This window comes from Anneissia japonica, unplaced genomic scaffold (genome assembly GCF_011630105.1).
Source record: "Anneissia japonica isolate Jap-2015-1 unplaced genomic scaffold, ASM1163010v1 scaffold1696_len571195_cov180, whole genome shotgun sequence".
NCBI lineage: Eukaryota > Metazoa > Echinodermata > Crinoidea > Comatulida > Comatulidae > Anneissia > Anneissia japonica.
The window spans coordinates 247,515-272,605 of record NW_022695941.1 but is presented as its reverse complement, the minus strand read 5'-3'; the positions used below and the strand labels follow the sequence as shown (position 1 = coordinate 272,605).

General features: G+C 33.2%; 3 protein-coding genes across 3 annotated transcripts in view; all 3 read left to right on the top strand.

Moving 5' to 3' along the window:
• LOC117101634 (protein limb expression 1 homolog) overlaps window positions 1-5,717 on the top strand; it is a gene marked incomplete at its 5' end in the record, with an annotated part of 5,994 nt that extends 277 nt beyond the window's left edge. The window contains 2 exon segments of the mRNA XM_033241640.1: window positions 1,955-2,095; window positions 2,935-5,717. Coding sequence (XP_033097531.1) covers window positions 1,955-2,095; window positions 2,935-3,336 — 543 coding nt within the window.
• A 6,480-nt stretch (window positions 5,718-12,197) lies between these two features.
• Window positions 12,198-25,091, top strand: part of LOC117101657 — an 18,250-nt gene continuing 5,356 nt past the window's right edge. The window contains exons 1-6 of the mRNA XM_033241692.1: window positions 12,198-12,755; window positions 19,576-19,666; window positions 20,260-20,374; window positions 21,007-22,729; window positions 23,594-23,798; window positions 24,627-24,812. Of these exons, the coding sequence (XP_033097583.1) occupies window positions 22,642-22,729; window positions 23,594-23,798; window positions 24,627-24,812 (479 nt within the window). The 5' untranslated portion in view covers window positions 12,198-12,755; window positions 19,576-19,666; window positions 20,260-20,374; window positions 21,007-22,641. The remainder of the gene's footprint in view (window positions 12,756-19,575; window positions 19,667-20,259; window positions 20,375-21,006; window positions 22,730-23,593; window positions 23,799-24,626; window positions 24,813-25,091) is intronic.
• LOC117101658 (beta-microseminoprotein-like) lies at window positions 19,585-21,136 on the top strand. Its single transcript, XM_033241693.1, has 3 exons — window positions 19,585-19,666; window positions 20,260-20,374; window positions 21,007-21,136. The coding sequence occupies exons 1-3, from the start codon at window positions 19,585-19,587 to the stop codon at window positions 21,134-21,136; spliced, it is 327 nt and encodes a 108-aa protein (XP_033097584.1).

Genomic DNA, 25,091 nt, shown 5'->3' with positions numbered 1-25,091 from the left:
GTATACATACTGTATGAAGTACTATCCACTCTGTGGGACATTAAAAATGTCTTTTGCATTTATAGTTTCATAATAAGTACAATGCCAAGTAGTTTTAATTATTTGTCAGTGGCACAGTGTATTGTTTTCATTTACTTTAGTGACTGTCTAAGGTAATATCTGAAAAATCCATAAACAATTGAATAAAAAATGAATTCTCATTAAATTAAACTAAAATGCTCAAATGAGTCAAAAACTATTCGGATTTAAACAATCTTTATGTTTCTCAATGATTTTTGGCTTTTGACTTTACAGAAAAAAAGAAAGTCCTGAATTATTTACCAGCAAATTGAAAGGTCTATGGAATATATGTATGGGAAAAAAGGATTAAAACTTGTCATGACTTATCTATACTGTAATCCCGAATTTCTTTAAAAATTTCAGATATTGCAAAATTACAAAAACAATTGCAATATTTTATTCCTTCGGTTGATGATTTAATGTAATTTATAATGTACTACTGTACATGGAACACTGTCCTTAAATGGTTCTTAAGATAGAACTGTAAACAAAGGATATTACCATTTCTGTTTAGCTTCTCAGCAAGCTATTACATGCATCAATTAATACATTCCTCATGCTTCGCTTGCGTCCCAAGACGACCAGTCAATGCTATGAAACTGATCATCAGTGATACCATGGTGATACAATGTGAAAGAGAATAGGACGCACACACTGCGGGTGACTGGAGTGAGAGATTCACTCAAAGCCAGCGATCAGATTACATTTTAAAAGTTCTAGTGTCATTTGTTTAGTCATAGAGTTAACAATATGTGAACAAACGCTTCTAGAAACATGATGGTGCTCCTATGGTTGAAGAATAGTGACTACAAAATATTCAACAGCATAGAAGAATAAATGCGGGTTTAAGATATTGTGGAATCAAAATTAAGAACCGGCCACTTTTGGTTATTAAGATACAGATTCACCACCAAAGTTAAGAAATTGGCCACTGATTATATTTTTTTAAGATGCAGATCTACTGAAGTTTAGAAGTGGTCACTTTAAGCTTGCCTACGATGCAGGTGTATTCAAATTATGAAGTGGGCACACTTTTGATCATTAAAGGTCAAGTACTGTACACCAGTGACAAAAAGAGTCTTTAACCCAGTTGACTTTTTTGTTTTGATCCCAACTTGTTCTTTAGTACTTGTTTTTGCTGTATTTGTTTATTAGTGAACTAAGTCCTGGCCATAAATTAGGAATTAGTGGTCTCAATAGGGTTTGTAGTACCATTTGGTCATAAATTTGAGTTGTTCCTTCTTACAATACAATGACCACTCATGCCATTGGTGTACAGTACTCTATTTTTCCCCAATATAATTTTTAGTCAATTCAAGAACTGCTCAGTTCAGAAAACAATGAATATTGTTGCTAAAGTTTGTGGTTATACAAAGTTCTTTACATTCCATGCTACATTCCTACCTGTATCTGTAGACAGTCATTGCTTGCTTGCTTATTGTTGTAACAGGATAGGATAGTATGTTGAATAGTTATTGATTATTGTTTTATTTAAACTTTGGCTTCACCTTGTTAGTATGTACTTACTCATTGTATGTTGAAAGAGAACTCTTCACCTTTTTGTCATTAGATAGCAGGCTTTGTTGCAATTATTTCACAATTAGTTAACTATTAGTAATGCTTTTATTTCTGAATACATTATTATTTAAATAAATGTTAAATTGTGTGTGATGAAAAACAGAAATGAAAAATTCAGGTAAAATTTCTGTTGATAAAATTAGAACGTCCATCTTGAAAACATGATGGCAATATGTTAATGCAAGGTTTTTACGACTGCCATTAAACTACTGTATTTTATTGACATAAAGACCTTTGCTTGAGTAACTGTTCTTGTTATAACAATTCAGAACTTTACTTCTCATCTCAATTGTATATTACATTCTTTTTTGTACAGAATTGTCCCACTAAAGCAGAGGCGAGACGAAGCGCTGCCAAGATCGCACTCATGAACTCTGTGTTCAACGAACACCCATCCAGAAAAATATCAGACGAGTTTATTGAAAAAGCAGTTGTTGATGCAAAATCATCTTTTAAGGTATTTTTTTGTTTGTTTATTTGTTCATTTGTTATATTTTCATTTATTTGTTTATTTAATTCAGCAATCAGTTTTTTTGTTTACAATACAAGTATATATTTGTTTTATATGTCAGTTTATTATAAAAAATTTGATAAATAAAATGTTAGTATTTTTAAAACAACAATGGGACAATGGCCACATACTGAACAACATAACTTGGGTAACTCTTCTTCTAATTGGAATTGAAATGTTAAATATGATAATTCAACAATGACAGAGGTGTTAAACTTGGTTTCCATGCAATCACTACAAGCTATCGCTGAAAGCTTTCGGTGATGTTGATTGGCCGGTTGAATCAGAGAGCCTTTCTGATCGTGCCGAGGAGTGCTACACAGTACAACGATGAAAACACTAGCGACAGTGTAGTGATTTTAAGAAAAACAAGCTTTAAACACAATCATTCAGCTTAAAAGCTATCAAGATGGACTGTAGTCAGTGGTTAAACTCTATAATACCTCTTTATGGTGTCCGATTAAGAATATTAATTCACATAATTTATATTATATACTTCTTAATGTAGGTGTTAACTGTGTCATTTTGTAGTGTCAAATGTAAAGTACTTTGTGTTACTTGACTTATCATCCATATTAATATGAAAGGTACTTGATAATTCATCCATAAGTACTTGAGTACTAATTTATATACTTTTTCTACTATTTCTCTGACATTTTCATGCACAACTGGAATATTTATTGTAAGAAAAAATTAATGAAACAAATGCTGCAATAATAATCTATTTCTACAATTATTGTTTTTTAAACACTTTTTTATCGCTCTTTCCTCTTTTTTTTTTTTAGGGAGGTCCCAATGATGACCATAACCCAAGTACAAGTATTGGTGCATTCCGCTTTATGTTGGACTCAAACAAAGGAAAATCCATGCTGGAGTTTCAGGAACTTATGACAGTATTCCAGCTCCTACACTGGAACGGTAGCCTAAAAGCCATGCGGGAACGCCAGTGCTCCCGTCAGGAGGTCTTATCCCACTATTCTCATCGAGCGCTAGATGATGACATGCGTAGTCAGATGGCGCTGGACTGGATCTCACGAGAGCAGGAGTCATCTGGTGCCATTATGAGGGAGCTGGAGGTATCAGATCATGAGATCGAGGCAGCACGTCTGGCTGGGCGAGAGCTCCGCTTCCCGAAAGAGAAGAAAGACATCTTGATGTTAGCCTGCAGTCAAATGGGACCTATCTAATCTTAAGCGTTTATAGAGAGTATATATTTTTTATTCAGTATACACGTCCATTTTTTGCAAGATATTTGCTTGCTTTGCTAGATTTAAAAGATTATCTAGATTTTAACAACTGTACATAAAGTATATTAGTTAATGCATGAAAATGTGTTAAATTATTATAGAGCAGTATTTATATTGCAGTGTTTTCAATTTTAGATTGGATCACTGAAGCGGGGAGTTATTTTGTTGAGGCATGGCTAAATTAATAATTCTGGCTTTGGTCAGTTTCTCTTATTCTGGTACTGGTGGGTGTTTGCCATATGGCAGTTATATGACCAATGATAGTATATCATTTGAACCAAGAATAAGGAATACTTTATTGTCATTGATCAACATGAACAATGAAATTTGTTTTGACATGTGACATTCGTTGACCAATGATAGTACTTCCATGTACTTAATGCTATTGTTTTAGCAAGGGGGGGGGGGGGTGTGCGGATTTTTCTAAATGGTACAATATTTTGTAACAACATATACTGAACACGAATCATACCATTAATTGATACTGTACAATTATATTACATCTATGCCTACATGAAATTGGTGCCCCCCCTCCCCCGCATTTCAAAATTCTGGATCCTTCCCTGTTTACTGTCTGTTCTTTTGCTTTTTGCTTAAACCAGTTTGCCAAACTGGTTGCGGTAACCGTCACATGCTACGAAATGATATATGGGATTTGCTTTCATATACATGCCACAGCCTCTTACATTCTCTTCTTTACTTCCTCTGCTAACTGACAAATGATGCTCAGTTGGATTTTAATTTAAATCGGACTATGCACAAATAGTTTTACCCTAAGGTTATACAGCCAAATATTGGGAATGCTATTTTGTATAGCAGCAACTAATTACAGCACCACATACCGACATGCAATCAGTTGTGTTATTATAAAAATACTTTTTTCTGATCGCCAAGATAATATTTTTTTTCTACTTGCATTTTCATGACCAAAGATGAATGTTTGTAAACAAATCTTTATGTAACCTGGTTTTTTTTCTTGGCAGTAAAAAATACAAAATCTCCCAAAATAAAAATAATATTTATCTTGCCATACAAACAAAGAGTAGATGCTCTTTTTTGGGTTAGTGGTTGAAATTATTTTGAAAATCCTGTAACAATTAATATGGTATTGCACAAATTTGAATAGGTAGTTATAAAATGCATTAAATGTATGTTTGTTTTGTGTGTTTACATGTGTTTTTTAATACAAAAAAATAACCTTGATACTGTATGTCTCTTACAAACAATGTAACAGATTTTATTTTAATGTTGCTGGACACATTATGGATTTTGGTGGTTAGAATTTAAAAAAAAAAGTTTCGGTATAAAAGTTGCATTAAATAAGTATTCCCAATTTAAAACAACAACCCAAGTTAAATTTTCAGATAAACTTTTATACTGTACTGTATATTACAGTATATTGATTTATTATAAAACAGTGATTTTGAATTTTGTTCCTGTAAATTGTCACCATTTTTTTTTTCAGACATGCTTTCATTTTTGTTTAAACTGTAGTCAGACTTGCTTTAACAAAACATTATTCATACCTTTCCTCTCATTGGCCATAAATCCATTTGATCTTTTTTTTTATTACAAAGGTCCAAGGCATAATGTGTTTTGATAGCATCTATTTATCATATGCTGACAGGATTTTAGTCAAAGAATCATTACAGCGCCCTCAAGTGGTGAGAGAGCTCTGTGACCTTAGCTTTTATGTATTTCTCAGAAACAGACACTGAAAGTTCTACAATATAAAATACAATTTTAAAAGTGAATAGCTGCATGGAAGTAAAAAAGCCCTCATTACTAACTACTTGTAATCCCATATCAATGTTTTAATGTCTTGTAATTTGAATGACTTTCAAAATTTCTGAAATTCATGTCAGTTTCATTTGAAATGGTAGAAATTTTTACATGTGAAATGTATTAGTTAAAATTTAATACCTGAAATCTTATCTGTTTTGCTATAGTTTATTTTTTGTTGTTGTTATAGTAATTATTATTATTTTAATATATTTTCCTTGCATATCTAATAATATTTAATTAATTATAATTTGTTTTCCAGATAGGATATCTTTAATTAGAGCTCTTATATTATGAACTTTACATTAAAATTTCAGTTTAATTTATCCAGAATTGTCATTCCCACCATCTTGAAAATTGTCCAGATGTTAATTGCAATACTGTACTTGTTTAATCAACTATTTCTTATTAAAGAAGCTGATTTTTAAAGAAGTTGATTATGAACCTGCAGAATTATCTTGTGTTTTAACCCCATTATTAAGTATATTTAAAAATACACTTGTAAATAATTGTATGTAGCAGAATTTCATGAAAGGATGGTGCAAACTCTTATACACATCTAGATGTGTATAAGAGACAGCTCTTATTCTGGTACTGGTGGGTGTTTGCCATATGGCAGTTATATGACCAATGATAGTATATCATTTGAACCAAGAATAAGGAATACTTTATTGTCATTGATCAACATGAACAATGAAATTTGTTTTGACATGTGACATTCGTTGACCAATGATAGTACTTCCATGTACTTAATGCTATTGTTTTAGCAAGGGGGGGGGGGGGGGTGCGGATTTTTCTAAATGGTACAATATTTTGTAACAACATATACTGAACACGAATCATACCATTAATTGATACTGTACAATTATATTACATCTATGCCTACATGAAATTGGTGCCCCCCTCCCCCGCATTTCAAAATTCTGGATCCTTCCCTGTTTACTGTCTGTTCTTTTGCTTTTTGCTTAAACCAGTTTGCCAAACTGGTTGCGGTAACCGTCACAGGCTACAAAATGATATATGGGATTTGCTTTCATATACATGCCACAGCCTCTTACATTCTCTTCTTTACTTCCTCTGCTAACTGACAAATGATGCTCAGTTGGATTTTAATTTAAATCGGACTATGCACAAATAGTTTTACCCTAAGGTTATACAGCCAAATATTGGGAATGCTATTTTGTATAGCAGCAACTAATTACAGCACCACATACCGACATGCAATCAGTTGTGTTATTATAAAAATACTTTTTTCTGATCGCCAAGATAATATTTTTTTTCTACTTGCATTTTCATGACCAAAGATAAATGTTTGTAAACAAATCTTTATGTAACCTGTTTTTTTTTCTTGGCAGTAAAAAATACAATATCTCCCAAATAAAAATAATATTTATCTTGCCATACAAACAAAGAGTAGATGCTCTTTTTTGGGTTAGTGGTTGAAATTATTTTGAAAATCTTTGACTGATGATAAAAATGAAATTGATTTTATATTTACCTGTAACAATTAATATGGTATTGCACAAATTTGAATAGGTAGTTATAAAATGCATTAAATGTATGTTTGTTTTGTGTGTTTACATGTGTTTTTTTTTTTTTTAATACAAAAAAATAACCTTGATACTGTATGTCTCTTACAAACAATGTAACAGATTTTATTTTAATGTTGCTGGACACATAATGGATTTTGGTGGTTAGAATTAAAAAAAAAGTTTCGGTATAAAAGTTGCATTAAATAAGTATTCCGAATTTAAAACAACAACCCAAGTTAAATTTTCAGATAAACTTTTATACTGTACTGTATATTACAGTATATTGATTTATTATAAAACAGTGATTTTGAATTTTGTTCCTGTAAATTGTCACCATTTTTTTTTAGACATGCCCTCATTTTGTTTAAACTGTAGTCAGACTTGCTTTAACAAAACATTATTCATACCTTTCCTCTCATTGGCCATAAATCCATTTGATCTTTTTTTTTTATTACAAAGGTCCAAGGCATAATGTGTTTTGATAGCATCTATCTATCATTGCTGACAGGATTTTAGTCAAAGAATCATTACAGCGCCCTCAAGTGGTGAAATAGCTCTGTGACCTTAGCTTTTATGTATTTCTCAGAAACAGACACTGAAAATTCTACAATATAAATTGAATACAATTTTAATAGTGAATAGCTGCAAGGAAGTATAAAAGCCCTCATTACTAGCTACTTGTAATCCCATATCAATGTTTTAATGAATACAGATAGTTGAATTTTGTCCCTGTAATACGAATGACTTTCAACATTTCTGAAATTCATGTCAGTTTCATTTGAAATGGTAGAAATTTTTACATGTGAAATGTATTGGTTAAAATTTAATACACAAAATCTTATCTGTTTTGCTGTAGTATATTTTTTGTTGTTATTATAGTAATTATTATTATTTTAATATATTTTCCTTGCATATCTAATAATATTTAATTAATTATAATTTGTTTTCTAGATAGGATATCTTTAATTAGAGCTCTTATATTATGAACTTTACATTAAAATTTCAGTTTAATTTATCCAGAATTGTCATACCCACCATCTTGAAAAATGTCCAGATGTTAATTGCAATACTGTACTTGTTTAATCAACTATTTCTTATTAAAGAAGTTGATTTTTAAAGAAGTTGATTATGAACCTGCAGAATTATCTTGAATTTTGTCCCTGTAATACGAATGACTTTCAAAATTTCTGAAATTCATGTCAGTTTCATTTGAAATGGTAGAAATTTTTACATCTGAAAAGTATTGGTTAAAATTTAATACACAAAATCTTACATGTTTTGCTGTAGTTTATTTTTTGTTATTATAGTAATTATTATTATTTTAATATATTTTCCTTGCATATCTAATAATATTTAATTAATTATAATTTGTTTTCCAGATAGGATATCTTTAATTAGAGCTCTTATATTATGAACTTTACATTAAAATTTCAGTTTAATTTATCCAGAATTGTCATTCCCACCATCTTGAAAATTGTCCAGATGTTAATTGCAATACTGTACTTGTTTAATCAACTATTTCTTATTAAAGAAGCTGATTTTTAAAGAAGTTGATTATGAACCTGCAGAATTATCTTGTGTTTTAACCCCATTATTAAGTATATTTAAAAATACACTTGTAAATAATTGTATGTAGCAGAATTTCATGAAAGGATGGTGCAAACTACTTGTATAATAGTTATTTATAGAAAAGAAATAATATTAACAATTGCGGTAATTTATACTAACCTGAAGGTTTTATGCATTATTACTGATGTTTTAAGGGTGTTTTAACGTTAATTTTTGGGTATGTTTTGAGGTAATGTTTTCCAATTATGCTTATTGATAATATTGATTACAATGTCATTTTAGTAATTCATATTCAGATTGACTCAACATAAAGCATAATACGTTTCTTAGCAATCTTAGTTTAGAAAAGTAGTATCTTTAATTTGTTTTTCGAATAACAAAGATTGTATTACACAGTATAATTTACCACAATCTCATAAACATTTTCAACTATTTTTGCTTGATTCTAAATACTACTGCTGTATTTAGTTCCATATTGCTGTGATGTTCTTAAGAATGCACGGCGAATGCTCGAATCATGTTTTCGAATTTGATTGTGCGTGAAGTTTAGCTGTAGGTTATTCTTATCGTCTTCATTCACCAAGGGTAGTTCACAAGCAGTGTGCACTCTTTACCTCATGCGAGGCATACTGGGTAATTTCATCGTGTGAAACATGTTTTATACAAAATACAAGTGTCTGCTCAGAATTTAAATGTATAGAACGCTTACTAAATTAAAATTCAAGATATGTATGCCTAGATATTATGGTAGTGGTTTGCCTGTGAATTGACTTCTAGGTAGGTAAACACGCATTCATTGTAAAAGTTTTTTGTAACGAATACTCTGTTTGAAATAAGCAATTAAAATTCATGTGTTATGCACTTGAGAGTGTAGTGAATTTTGAAATCCTAGTCTCCCATCGGAAATCTCTCCATCTGCTCATTTCAAATACATTTAACAGTCCAATTTTATTCCCGTAGACTGATCTTTTTTTCAGACCTTGAATTATAATGATAACTTGGTGATTGCGGAAATTTTTTCTCATCGAACGTGAAATTACTCGCCACTTACAAAAAGAGAGCACGCTGATGGAGTCGCTTTTAACGTTGTAAAAATGCTGGCTTGTGTTCGTAATTGAACTAGAGAGTCTTTTAGCTTCGAATATAAGCATTTTTACAACCAATCTACAACTCTATTTTCCAATGTTGGTTTCAATCGAATCTGAATCCGGAAACACTGCTAAAAATTTACACAACCAATCAGGTCCATGTGAATGTTTCGTTGGAAACGTTGTCCTTATCCTTTCTATTATTCCCATCTCCCATACCCAAGTTACACACCATTGCGCTACAAATAAATAAATATATTATTTATTGGTTGAGTATTCAATACCCAACCAACAACTAAAGTTCGCCTCTGAGGGTGTAAAAATACATCGATCTAACAAACACGAACATGCAAAGATCGACAAGACGGAAAAGTCAAGAAATGCTGTGTTTTGAAAATCGGTTTTACGTTTTTCCTCTTGTCGAGAGAAGGCAAGGAAACCCCAGTGGTGGCGCCAGGATTTGCCCGACGGGAGGGAGGGGGTGGGGGCGATGTCCCCGACCAAAAAAGTATGACAATTTAGGGGTTTCAAAGGCTTATTTAATCGATTTTGGAGTCAACTAATAGGCCTATGTAGAAAACAGGGCCTTTATATATTTTTTTCTCTACGACCGGTGGGAGGAGGGGGGAGCTCTCCTCGACGGGAGCCCTGGTTTGCCATTGTATGTTATCAGTGACCAGGGGTAATAACGCTCAGCGCATTAGATCATATAATTTGGATTTGGCGCTATATAGGCCTAAATAGATATTAAGCATTTTGTTGTTGTTGTTGTAGTCGTCGCCGTCCCCGTCGTCGCTGTCGTCGTTATTATTATGCGATGCTCTCCAGTTCCTGATGTTCTATTGGGTCTTTCTAGCTGTGTCTCGGCTACTTCCCGTAGCTTAGAGGCACGTGACAGCACTTTTCTCAAAATATGAGCAGTTCCAAGAATGGCCGACAACTGCATTTTCCCAATGATGTTAGGTAAATCTAGCTTCCCATGCCTGGTTTCTTCCAAGTGCACGAATTACAACAGGTATCACTGTCCCTTTCGAGGCTCTGTGGATTCTCTTGATTTCAAATTCTAAGTCCTGATATTTATCCAACTTCTTCAGTCTTGATGTTCTGGTCTGCTGGTATAGCTATGTCAATTAATGTCCACTCACGCCTGTCCTTCTGCATTACAGTAATATCCGGTCTATTATGCTTTAGCTTCTTATATGTGTAGATGATGATGATAATAATAATAATATTATTATTAGGACATATTATTATTATTATAAAAAGTTCTGACTGGCTGAAGTTCTTAATTGTGTGTGTTCTCATTTCTAATATTAAGGCTTTGTGTGGCATTGTTCAAAAGTAGTTGGTACATTCTTGCCAGGAAATGAAGACATTCACTAGGTCTGGAAATATAATTTTGGAAGGAGTTCACAATAACCGTTTGATCTTTACCGGTGAACTGCTTCTAAAAGCACATAGTGAAATTCTACCTCCTTTGGCTTCATTTATTGCCCACTGAGACTCATTTAATATTACGTCATCGGAAACTTACGTTATTTACAAACTATGATACTCATCCGAACTATACGTCAAACTATTAGATAGGCCTAATATATTTGTTAAATTGGTTGAATTATGTAGTTTAATAACCATGTGGTTATTATAAAGCGTCATGGTTAAACTAACCATACATTATCCATTATATAATATCTTTCGCACTTCACGTTTGATCAACACTGTAAATTGTGAACCAAATAAAGCTGTAGTGTTAAGAGGTCATTTGAAAAGTACAAGTACGGTCGTTTTTACCGTAAGTATGGAGTTACGATCGAATGAAACTTCTACTTTTATGAAAGGTAATTTTCCTCTGTTAATTAAAATTATGAACATCTCTATCGTCCGTGCGACGTGAGTGTAGCTTTGAAAAACCGATATTTAATATATTATGCAACTGGATGATTAATTTTGTTGAACTCGTTTACCACGTCGTTAAGTTTTATTCCAGTAATAATCACCCCTTCCTAGTTCCTTCACCTTCCGCGAGAGAAGACGAATTTCTGTCAATACAACAGACAGTCCTACTTATCAAAGCTCAGTTACGGACTTATGATTTTCCATCATATAAACTTTTTTTTTAATCATGATAATAAATAATTGTGATAATCTTTTAAAGAAAAACAATATTTCAGTTTCTGCTGATTTACTACATAGACTTTAAAGCAATATCAATTTAAGGTTGTCTATGAAAAAATGGAACTGCTCTTTCGATATTGTTGCTATGGTCTCAACGTAAACGTGCGTAAACATGTGCGTTTTGTACATGGGGACAAGTGCATATCTCTGGCCTTGTCCTGATTGGCCAGTTGTTATTGTTACTCTGAAAAGAGCCATTATTTACTATGTTGCCCTATGTTGTGAAATAAAATGCTTTTTTACTACTATAAATGATAGGCCTACGTTGAGGGTCAGCTATCTGTTCATAGAGAATATTTAATATTATTCTCATTTTGTCTATTGGTGGATCTATATTGTTGGTAGGCCTATGTCATAAAAGTTTCAATGTGAAGCTGGATATGCCTAAAACATATCAAATATACAATCCAGTCAGTGATATCATAGAATTAAACAATTACGTCATAAATTTCACAATACTTAGGTCTATGCCAAATTCGCAATGAGTGCCTTATATGGACGTTAAAACAACCAATTACAAGAGCCTACTGTTTTATACACACAGATAATAAATATAGGCTATGTCATACATTCAAATATCGTCATAAATAAATTACGGTATCTTCACTCGATGCGAGTCATCGGTATCATATTTCTGTCAACTCCAACCAATTTATTTGCGTTGCATGTCTTTTTTTTCATAAATATTGGAGCTAAAATTCCACATAGTCCTACGCATGTTGTTTAAACTGATCTTGATCAATAATACATAAAATTGAGCTTTTATTTCCGGTAGATTAAAGGTATTTGATTTACCGACTTTTATTTGGATGGGTATTGGATTTTAACTTGATAATTATTTCCGTAAACGGTTCACTATGGTGCAATTATGGATACGTCAAAAGTTGACTATGCAATTTGTTTTAAGTGCCAGAATACAAAAACACTCTTAACCTGTTAATCTGCACTGAAACCTATCGGCGGGCAACATCGACACGGGCTGTAATTTACTACGTCTAGAGCCTCATACTACATGTTTTCCCGTGTGAATTGGTTTAGCAAAGGTAGGATTATTTGCCGGTATTTATTGAACCTAATCCGACCAATAATTAGCGGTCGTGCGGCGTAGGATACATCATCTCCACTGCTCGTATAAGAATATCACATCGTGCTCGCTGGTTGTGATAGCAGTCGGTTCTTTTTCTCATTATCTCGCTCAAACTTTTCCCGCAAGGTAAGTCTGTTACACTATTTGTAGCAATAGGCAATCCAGATTGCAATGTAAATGACTATGTATCATATATGATTGCGTTAACACTGACACGTTCCACAGTCAGAGAGATCTGTACGTGGCTTGCAGAAAAAACAAACGTAATGTTGATCGGAAAATAGGCCTATATAAGATTCCATGGGAATACATTTCTGGGTAGGTAAAAAGAAATTTGCGTAAATAACGTTAGCTGCAAAATAGAATGTTGAAATCCAAATGTTATGCTAACTCTATTGATATGTATCACTGTGTAAACAATTAACTTATGTATGTTTCTTGAACGTGCTATAAAAGGTAATACATGTTTTAGAATGTATTATTAACAACTTCTACGAAACGGAATATAGCCTATAATATATGAGACAGATATATTGTAAACCCCTTTTTTCAGTATTTCATGTTCTATTTAATCACAGTAATTAAGTTTATACTGATTTTGTTATTGTTGCACATGCGGTTGTGCCTCTGTTATAAATAATAAATAAAGTTACTTACGAATGTTGATCATAGATTAATTCAATTGAAATTACTAAAGGCTATAAATAAGCATGTGAAAACATTTCTATATATGGTTTGCTTTGAGGTGTAACGTCTCGGGATCGAGGAAAAATAATCAGCCGTGGCCAACCACTATCAACTTTGCCGAGTATGTTGGAATTTTAAATGAACTAATATTCTTCCAAAATTAATTGTATAAAATCTAATGAAAAATGAGTTAGTAAATCGGTCAGGTCGTCAGATAAGTTAAATATGCATATAGGCCTACATTTGGGAAAAGTTCATGATAATACGTTACACTGCACAGGTAGATCAACGACGGTTTGCGCTAATGTGTTTTATTGCCATTGTTTCCATTTTTATTATAATATCAAAATGTATCAAAGGAGCTTTACAAGCATAACGAGCTATATTGTAGAATTTCCTGATCTGCATTGAATATTAATAAGAATGCATTTCGTCTTTTTACACCAAGTTTATATTTATTTTATCGTGTAAATTTGAATATTAGTTTTATGAATGTTGATTACAGCACACACATGGAATTATTGTTTTTAAATTATCGTTATAGGCATTATCATTGTCGATGTTATTGCCATTATTGTCATCATTATTAATGACATTGTCATTATTATTCATTGTCATTATCATTCATTGTCATTATCATTAACATCATTGTTAATGTTATTGGCAATATCATTGTAATACTATATATTATCATCACTGTAGGACTGCTTCATCATTATCATCATCGTTATGCCTATCTTCATCACCATCATCATTACCATCATCATTATTGTCATCATCATCATCATCATAATTATCGTCATCATCAACACCATCATCATCATAATATTTTTATTAATTTTAGTATTAGGCCTATTCATTTATACCGCATACCCTCGTTTTGAGGGCCTTAACTTACCTTATTTCTATCGGTTTTGTAGAATAGTGAATAGTTTACGTAATAATGGTGTTCATATTTCAAGTCTGCTCTGCAAAAATGCACATATAAATCATCATTTTTTTTAATCATTAATTCGCATTTTTGTTCAATACTGAATACTCTTTATCGTGGTTGATAACTATAATTCATACACATGTCATATTTCTGGGTTACGCCGCACAAATAATGTTTTTTCTCAAGATTACATTTTTATTTCAAACCAAGAATATGTAATCCTGATACACGTAGGCGTACACACGACATGGGACCTATTTTTGAGCGACGGAAGAATGCTCCCATAAACTCTGGTAGAAGAACTGGAACGGCAAAACATAGAACAGTTGGGTGAAAAATGTGTTACAACAGATAGTTTCACAAGGATAAGACTTGGGCCTACATGTTATTTGTATTTTATTACAAATAACTACAGTATATACGAGGGTGAATAAACATACTGACCAATGGATGCTTAGAACCCAGACTCGTTAATAATTGTCAGATATGTGAACTACTAGATTTAATACTAGTTTAATTTTCAGAGAGTTTTTGCCTTGTTTTATCCGACGTACATATACGTATATACCTACAGTGCAAAGAACAGTGTTAGTAATTTTAACTGTCGAAGTATCTGAATTATTATTTACCGTTGATTATTCCACCAGTAATGAGAAAGCATTCCTATTTCCAAAGGGGCCGTAGATTATGAATACGAATTTCGTAATAAATCAGTAGCTAGAATTTGAACCAAATATGATTTCGATATAGATTAAGCCTACGGTACTCTACAATAACTTTCCTATAACATTAACATTGGCGCAAATTTAAATTATCCTCGCTCGAGTTACTTCTCTTTAAATACTAATGACATTGAGTCACTGATAGAAAAATGTATATAGGCTGCAATTTCATCTTCTTATTCTTCAATTTTAATTCTTTGACCGCATAATTCATATTGGAGGTATTTGTATGAGGATTTTGCATAGCTCTGCCGACGAAAGGCACTCCAGAGAAATCGGAACAGGAGATGATGATAAATACTCTAGAACTGGGTTTGCTTACTAAGTCGAATTTCTAGTATGATCTTAAAAGCAATAACTGGATAAAGGAAATAAAGTTTTTAAAAAAATCAAAAATTTTAATTTCTTAGGACTTCTTTGTAAACTGAAGCTATTAGCTTTCAAATAAAAATTAGAAAGTGAAAAAAAAAATTGTTCATGTTAATTAACAGCTACATAGCTTTAACTAGGTTGGAATGCACACACAGGCGTGAACCAACTCATTCTTAAACTTTTTTCTCCCCAACGTGTCGCATCATGTCCAATCAGCTGTCAAGAGGCGCGCTTCCATCTGTGTACAACGACAGGGGCTGAATGGACCATGATACACCAGGACAGCCCCCCTACTCTTCTCGACAGATGTACTGGGTTCTTTCAAGGGCATACTAGCCAATTGTGTATTCTGGGCCTACGGTTTAGAGTCCTTATCAGAGAAGACATAATAATATCTTTTTGATGTTTGAGCATAGGCATTTAAAGCCAGGCTCCGTTTTTCGTCAAACACATTGTTTTGAGTCTTAGAAAAATCAGTTGGCAACATACAAACATTTTTTTTCCTCCGGCGCCTGATATTGAATTGGCTGGTGTTATACAAATAGGATAAATGTTGATGCGGGGGTTCGAATAAAGTTTGTACATTGTACATGTAACATTACCAAGTCAAATGAATGAAAATGGTTTTATCATAAGTATCATTGAATCTTAGGATTTATTATAAACGAACATGACTAACAGGCTAATACTATGGTGAAAATTCTCACAATGTAAACACACCTCTATTTATCAAAACTCATTTCAGATAATTCCGTCGGTAATCTTTACAAATGAAACAGACGAATTCACAAAATTCTTATAAATGTTATTAAAGTCGACCACTCTCTAGTGTCTATTTTTGCACGAGGATGATAGCTTTCCTGTATGGTATCATCGGTTGGCTGGCCAACTGTGTCTGTCCCATCGTTTATAATTTATCATATCGCGCTAAAAGCATGTAGAGAACAAATTAAAATCTGATTTGATACCACTCGGGCATGATAAACATGGTGATCATAAACATTAAATGTTAATGGACGCACTTGCTGTAAACACTACTTGAAAACCAGTATTATAGGCCTAATTCAGGGATTTTTGCTACTCGGAAAAAAACAATTGATAATTGATCACCAGTTAAAAACGCAACAATCGCCAATTATTCTCTCTTAATGTAAAAGAACAAATTTTACCATGAAAAAGTGGTGCAGTGATCACTCCAATCTCACTCTTTCTCGAGTGTAATCTCACTCTTAAAATTAATTATTCTTAAAATAGTGAAACATTAGTCTGAGTTAAAGTTCACTCTTTTGTCACTATATCTATCTCACTCTATTGGGAGTGATCACTGTAGGCACACTTCTACTCTTTTACATTAAAGAGTGAAGGATGCTAACAAATTAAGGTCTGTTATCAGGTTGAAGTGTTTAAAATAAATCATTCTGCTATGAAAATGATTTAAGTGCCTACATCATTTTATTTCGTCGATGAATATGGCTTTTTTGTTGTTTAACCTGTCCATGTTGGTGCTTCTGCTACCTCCTCGAAAGTCAACTACTACAGTTTTATGTGCGGTTTGTCAGATCTGTTCAAATTCTGTAAATGCTACTTTTTTCCCCTCAAAACTACTCTAATCTAAATCTCAGCTCACCATTGCAATGTAGTGAGTAAGTAAAGATACCTTCTGTTGAATTTGGAGGAAAACAAAATAATGTACTTGATGCCCTTCCGATCGTGTGTTATTGCATGTAAATTCGCGTAGTTACATGACAGATTTCCATTGATCTTTGACTTGCTAAATACAAGTTTCTTGTCACGTATACAATATAACACTCGAAACGCATGTAAGGATTCAGTAATTAATCATCAAATATAGATAGAATAGTCAATAGTTCACAATTCATAAATTTTCTGTGCTATAATCAGTCGCCATCCAGATTTTGGCAATTACTGTTATGATGCTGGGGGTACGTGTGGGGATTGTTTGGAAAATCACCTTGTAAATTCATAATGTTACCAGTTGAGGTTCCAGCCCGTTGCCACCTGGCCCGTTGTGACTCGGCATTTTGCTACACGGCCATTTGCCACATAGGCCCGATACCACCAGGCCTTTTGCCACCCTAGGCCCGTTCCCATCCGAAGGTGACAAAAGGCCGAATGGCAACGGCCAAATGGCTCTAGACCCAAATGATCGCTACCTCACGACGGTTATGATCTATCTCCAGCTTAAATTATTTTTTATCTATAAAATCTTCGTTTCGGAGATTCGGGTTTGTCTTTCTATTTGGAGGAAGGCATATCACTCCAAACTTTGAAGTCGTTAAGAATCAGTGCTATCTCTGTAGGTAAAACACCAGAAATTTATTAGCCACTTAGTTCAGCCCTTCGAGGACAATCATACAATATTTTCATTCCAATTAGATATTTCTATAGTAAGTATCGCATGGGAATTAGCTACAAAAAGGCGACATAGTATAAATAAATGTAATGGCAACATCCTCCACTTTATGTTATTCTTTGAATCGTAAAATAAAAGTGAAAGATTGTCTAAATACCCAGCCGACAAGTTGGCAAATCACTGCTGCTATTTTCACGTGTAATTAGAATTCTATAAACATCATTACAAGGAGAGAAGTTGACACAAATTGCGGGACGATGATTCAACGTCCCTAAGGTACTAATTTATTCATTCAAACTTGAAGATGCTGGTGCAAAATCAATCCTCGCAAGACATGGTAGAATCCTATGATATTTGGCTTTTGCAGTATTCACGGGGTTCAACATTATCTGCTATTATTTATTTAGCACAGAGATTTTAGAAATCATGCGTGTTATATTAATTTATAAAACAAGCGTGTTTTAGTTGTTTTTTTAAAGAACTGTGATACGTGGTTATTCTCGGCTGTTCATGGACTAAATTATTCAGATTTTATGAAATCATGTTTATTTCTACTACTAGCAATTGAATGTTATAAAGTGCTTCTTTGAAATACTAGTGTAAACAGTTGCATGTGTTAAATCAAATGGCTGATATAATCATTGGCAACATTTAATACCAATATGTAACACATGTTCCCCGCAATTATATAAATAAACTTGTTTATGTTCATGTAAACTAATAACTAAAGTACAGTATATACATAAATTATTAGTCATCATACTTTATTACATTTCATTATCCGTCATGACTAAATGAGTTTTAACCGTCTCTAATCGTCGTTTCAAATGCTTTAGATGAGGGCGTATTCTATTGATATCTGCACATATATATTATATTTAATATAAAGGTAAGAGAATAACTCACAGCGTCATTGTGTTGAATTGAGTATGGGCATGGTCCGTGACTACCTAGCGATCGTAAAGGGGCGCTTATAATAGGTACATGTTCACATCATTCTACAACGACAGGGGTTGAAATAACCATCGCATCGGAGTAACCTAAATTATCGTTAGGTCATCACACCTGTCTCTTATACACATCTAGATGTGTATAAGAGACAGGTATATATGTATATATATATTTCATATAATATATACCGGTAGGCCTCTATATATATATATATATATATATATATATATATATATAGGTGAAATATAATAATGAAGTTTCGGCAAGAACATCTTTTTGTATGAAACATGCTTGCTTAATAAATAATTTGGTTGCATTGTAACATAATTTTTATTATCAATATAATTTTAAACAAAAAGGCAACAGTATTTTTTCTGCCACAAATTTTGAAGGACTCCGTCAAAACATTGTAAACACTCTGTCCCTAGAGGGGGCACTTGATTAGTGCCTGCGCAGTTCACATCAATCACTAATCTATCTTTAATCTTCAGCTTTATCGATTCATATTTTTTCGAATGAAGTTGAGTATGAAAAGGTCTACGTCACAGCTAAAGATAATTTTTCCTAAAGTGAAATGTGATTGTAATCTTATTAAGCCGGGTAACTTTTAATCATTACAACAGAGAATTATTTCACATATGACGTTTTGAGTATAATTGAAGTCGATGTCGACAATATTTTTAATTTATTCCTGCGTTATGAGAGCACAGTATAACAAGGTATCATTCATTACATTTTTTTAAATAAAAATTGTAAGCGCTGCATTATTTGTAACCTTCCTGTGACATTGTTTGTTTTATTGTGAAGAAAGTCTACTTAGTTCCGGCTGTTTTGACCTCTTCGATATTTTGTCATTTCGTTCAATTTGATCTAGATGATTACATTTTTTATTTCTTTTTTTTTCAGAATTTTAAAATGACACCAAAAGAAATTATTCTGTCGTTGTGCGTTTTGGCTTCAGTCGTCTGCCTCAGCTACGCACAGTGTGAAACCCACGGTAAGTTTACTGCAATGTGAATTTATAAGTTATATCAATTTCCTTCCTTGAAACAGATTCACACCTACAGTACACAAAATAGTTGCGCGATCATTGCATTCCAAACCTCGGTTCACACGAGAAAAATTTAGATGCGTTTAATCACAAACTCAAGAAACGTTACTACGCCTACGCCACTCACTCGAAATCAGACGCGTACTGACGCATTCGTAAGCGTATGTGGAAGGTTGACTGACGCCTTTTTTTTTCTCAAAGAGTAATAAAAGAAGAAAGTAACAGTAATTACTGCCAATTTGCTTGGGTTTGGATAGCACCCTGTTGTGAACCTAACAGATTCAGAGCTCGCACTGCATTATTACAGGCAATAATTGTGACATGCGTAATTATTACACGTTAGTGTTGGGCTTAACAGAGCGTTTACATTAAAACAAACGAAGAAGAACGAATATGGACGTGATCAACTGAATTATGAGTTGGACGCAAGATCGTGCAGATCTGTATATTGTACTTACTCTCCATATAGTTCAACATCTTTATATTAACTATTGTGATATTTTTCTAATGTAGGTCTTCTTTATTTTATACAATTATAGAAAAACCGTGTATTTACGAAAACAAAATATATGGTTCACTAGAGAAGTGGACAACTAAGGATTGTAAAACGTGTACATGTTCATATGCTGGAAATGGTTACCAATGTTGTAGAGAGTGAGTAAGAATATGTATTATTAATAATAATTATAATTAAGCCAATATCACTAAACCGGAGTGAAATCAAAGGTGCTGTGCATGTTTAGATGTTCAAAAGGTGTATTTTAAGTTTAGTCTTGAAAACAGCAACTGAGGGTGATTCGGCAATAGTTATGTTTAGGGAGAAGATTCCAAATAGTGGCAGCCGAAATTATTACTACTGTACTTTAGACATACTATTTTAGCCCTATTAGTGTTAGTAACGCTGCAGTGAATATGACTAGGACTGAGGCCGGGCACTCACCTTCACAGAATCGCGTCGGCCGGCGACCATCGAGTGCTGCACTTGATGGTCGCCGGCCGACGCGATTCTGTGAAGAACGCAACCATCACAACGACCAGTTCAGACTGCCATCTGCAATCAGCAGACGGTGTAACGCTCACATGAAGCGGAGTTGTGGAATCGTCGTACGACGCAGTGAGTCCCGTGCCCGGTCTTAGTCAATACGATCGCTTGCGGGCCTTCAGGCAAATTTTGTTCAGAAAAATATGAAAATAGAGCAGTCAGAACTTTACTATTATTTGCATATTATTTATTTTAAATCTTACCACAATTTAATGAGTAACATTTTTGTCTGAATTCTTTCCAGTGCATGGATGCCAATAGATTATTCATGGGACGACTGTGTACCGGTTTGGGACGAAGATAATTGTGTCTATCGACTTGTACGAATCGAAGATCCTGATGTTGAGTGCGAAGTCATGGGTGGAGTCATGTAAAAACACTACCGGCTGCTAGTAACAACAATACGAAAAAGATCATAAATACCACATTATGGTTTGGGAATTATGACACCGTACTTTTACACAGTCAACAATTACGAGACACACACAGGACATACGAGAGAAAATTTTTACTTAAATCTTAAACTGGCACGAAATATTTTTATGCGAAGAGACTCTAATGCGTCATGAGGGGGAGGATTTATTGTGATAATTTTTCTCCTTTGTTTTTTTAAACCAAAAGTGCTCATTTTGCTAAAAATGATTCTTTATTGAAATTTGTCGTGATCTTAGCACTCGTCTTCAAGTTAACTGCGTCTTTTAAAAGGCACAGTATTATTTGTACATGTAATTAGGTTTGATTAATTCTGTTAATTTCTTCTATTAATTACTTAACATAGAGAGAAAGAAATAAGTTGGTGCTTGTTGCGACAATAAATTATTTGGTGCTTGTTATTCTTAATTTTAGTTTTTTCTGTTTGTTTTTCTTTTTTTGGTACCGTACAAATTTAGCAAATTTAATGTGAATTGTAAGTAATCGTTATTCAAGTATCGAATAATAAAAATGGTAATAGGAATAATAAAATAGTATTATAAGAAATAAATAATGCAGTATTCCTAAAGCCGGGCACTCACTGAGTCGTACGGTACGGTCGTGCAACCGTCGCACGACGAATCCAACTCCGCTCCCTGTGATCGATAGACGACGCAAATCCGTCTGCTGATTGTCGGTAGCAGTCTGAACGGATCGTCATTGAATACGATCCGTTGCGCGCGCGTCGTCGCGTTGCGTTCTTCATAGAATCGCGTCAGCCGACGACCGTCGTGCGCCGTGTGAGTGACCGGCTTAACATAGAAATATGGGAAAAAGACGATGACAGCAATGATGATGCAAGACGCTGGTTATGATGATGTCGCTGCTGAAGATTGTAGTGATGATGGTGATGGGGATAATGCACAATAATGATGGTAAATATGATGATGATGGTGATGATGATGATATTAATGAAGATGTTGATGATGATAATGACGATGACAATAATGATGACGATGATGATGATGATGATGATGATCATCATCATGTTAACAATGATTGCACTAATTGTAGCTGTGATGATAATGATAATGAACCGTATACAAAAATATAAATATTATGATGGTTATATTATTATAATTAAAGACGACAAGTATTGCCTGCTTAAATTATCGTTAGGTCATCACACTATCATTATAACAACTAATTATTATGTAACGCCACGAAATACCTGCTCGCCACAAAATAAAATCAATAATAATTTGCATAATCTCCATGACAGCGGTTTACAACTAATGAATTGAAATTCAAATCGATATGAAGTCAAAAGATATTCATAAATAAACCCTGCACCAATAATCAATATTAAAAACTGTAAGATGAACTAAAGCTTGTTTGGTAAGTCGATTCTTCAAACATTACAGAGGAAGAAGTCAGGTAATGTTTTGTGTCTTAAGTAAATATAGGAATGAAGAGTGAGCAAGAGATGTTTAAAATGAAGCATTTGCATGTCTCTGTTTGCGCACTGCTCTTCATATGTGTCACGTGTGTTGCAGGTAAATTGATTTATTTAACCTTTTTGTCTCACGTATTGTGTGTTTTATCTCTTCAGTGCAATATCAACATAATAGATTGCCATTAACGTTAGAAGCACATTGGTAATGCAGAGAAATATGAATCATTTAGTATAAGAAAATCATATATAACATATTTATTATTAATTATTCATTATTATTATTATTATTATTATTATCTTTATTGGCATTATTGTATTATTATTATTATTTATTATTATTATTATTATTATTATTATTATTATTATTATTATTATTATTATTATTATTATAATATTAGCATATCAACCTTGCCTTTTTGTTCATCATAATCAGCCTATTGGGCCTATACTATATCCTAAAGCATTTGGGATACACTTGTAAGAACCAGTAACATTTTGCTTAGCCTCAGTGTTTTCTGCCGATTGCAGGCTCAAAATGTTTTTATTTTGTTCTTATTTGTTCTTATTTTTACACACTTTTTAAACATCGAAATTTATTATTTTACAGAAGTATATTACTGTACTGTAATAAATAGGGTATTGTATAGTGCACCTAGTCTATTCACACCTAACGCACATAAGGTACAGATGAATTTGGTGGTTTTTCTATTTAAAAAAAAAATAAAAACCTCAGTTGATATTTTACCTCAGCCTCAATTTGTTCTTATTTTTTTAAAGTAATTTCAGTCTCAGTGTTTTTATAAAATGTGTTCATATAAAAAAAAGTGTATTTAATCATTTGACTGTTCAATAAACGGTAACACTTGGCTCATATGCTTTTAAATGTATATAAATCAAATAAAATATTAGAAATGGTACATGACTCAAAAAACTTCTACAATTGTTCTTGAATTCCTTCATGTAGAAACAACGAAAAAGCCAAGTAATGGTATTTGCCCTATTAATCCGACATTGTCGACCGACGTTGATGGGAACACGTACCTATGTCCAAAATTCAATCCTGATGGGACAGAAAATACGCACACAGAATGTTGTCATAACGACCGTCCTGATGAGGAGGGTAACTATCATTCGTGCTGTCAGAACGATGAAGACAAGTCTGCAGAACAGTAAGTTCCATGTTCACTGCTCATACTGTATATCTTGTGTTGGCCTATAATAGGCCTATATTTAACCGTTATCATATACCTATTGACAAATCTCGAAGTTGTTAACATTATATCCATTAACTCTTTAGATATGCCTGCATTTGAAGTAAACATTTTTGAAGTTATTCTATAATATAGAGATAAGATTAACACAGGATGCCCCAAGGCTCGGTACGAGAACAATTCTGTTTCTACTATTTATAGGCCTAAATTAAATGTTATGCCTGACTTCTGTACACAATCTAAAGTAGTTTAGTCGACACAGTTGTAATTTCTGAGTGACATGATAATGTTGACAATACATTTACAGTGGCGAATCCAGATTTCTGTTTTGCAGGGTGTATCAGAAGCAAAATTTAAACATTTTCAGGAGCAAAAGCAAGCAAATTGACATTGGTCACAACCAAATAACCCTTAATAACAATTCACTAGCTATCAGGGTCGTAGGCTCGTTTTGGTCGGGGGGGGGGTGGTGCGAAACGACCTAGAGTGTGCGAAAATTGAAAATGTTGAACTAAATCCTTATTCCAATGTAAACTTAATGGTCACATTTAGTATTTTGGCTCAGTGGAATTAATTTTCCGTCAATGCACCCCTCCAGCTTACGCCCATGTAGATCATATCAAATTTGCATCTTTCTCATTTTATACGAACTCTCTGTCGTAATTGGTTCCCTAAATACATTTTAAGATTCTACCACCTTGTATATAAAATCTAACTTACTAAATGTCAAGATCATGCCCTGTTTTTTTAAATTTTAATTTCACTCATTGTTCTTCTTAATATTAGGAATGCTGCGTTTTATAGAATGCTTGCATATATATTCTCCGGCACAGCCGTCTGTATTGCAATCGTGATAGTGTTTACATATTGTAAACCGGATACATTTCCATGTTTAAAACCGCTGAAGAGATATGCCAAGAGAGGTTTCGACCTTACAATGGACGCAATTTGTTTCTGTCCATGTTTACCAAAGTAAGAAACACAATGCTTCAAAATGTAACTTAAAATGAAATAGAATAATGAAAAAAATATATATTTGTATAATTTATATAATAACGTTAACTTGTATATAATATTATCGCCTTTTTATTTTTTCTACAACGATGCAATTAAGTTTTGTACATAAACAATGTGTACATAGAAAATGCATGACGTCAACATACTGTAGCACTAAATATCACATAGGCGGTGAGGGATCTATAAGACACACACCAACCTTTTTGTACAATCGGCAAGGTGGATCTTGATATA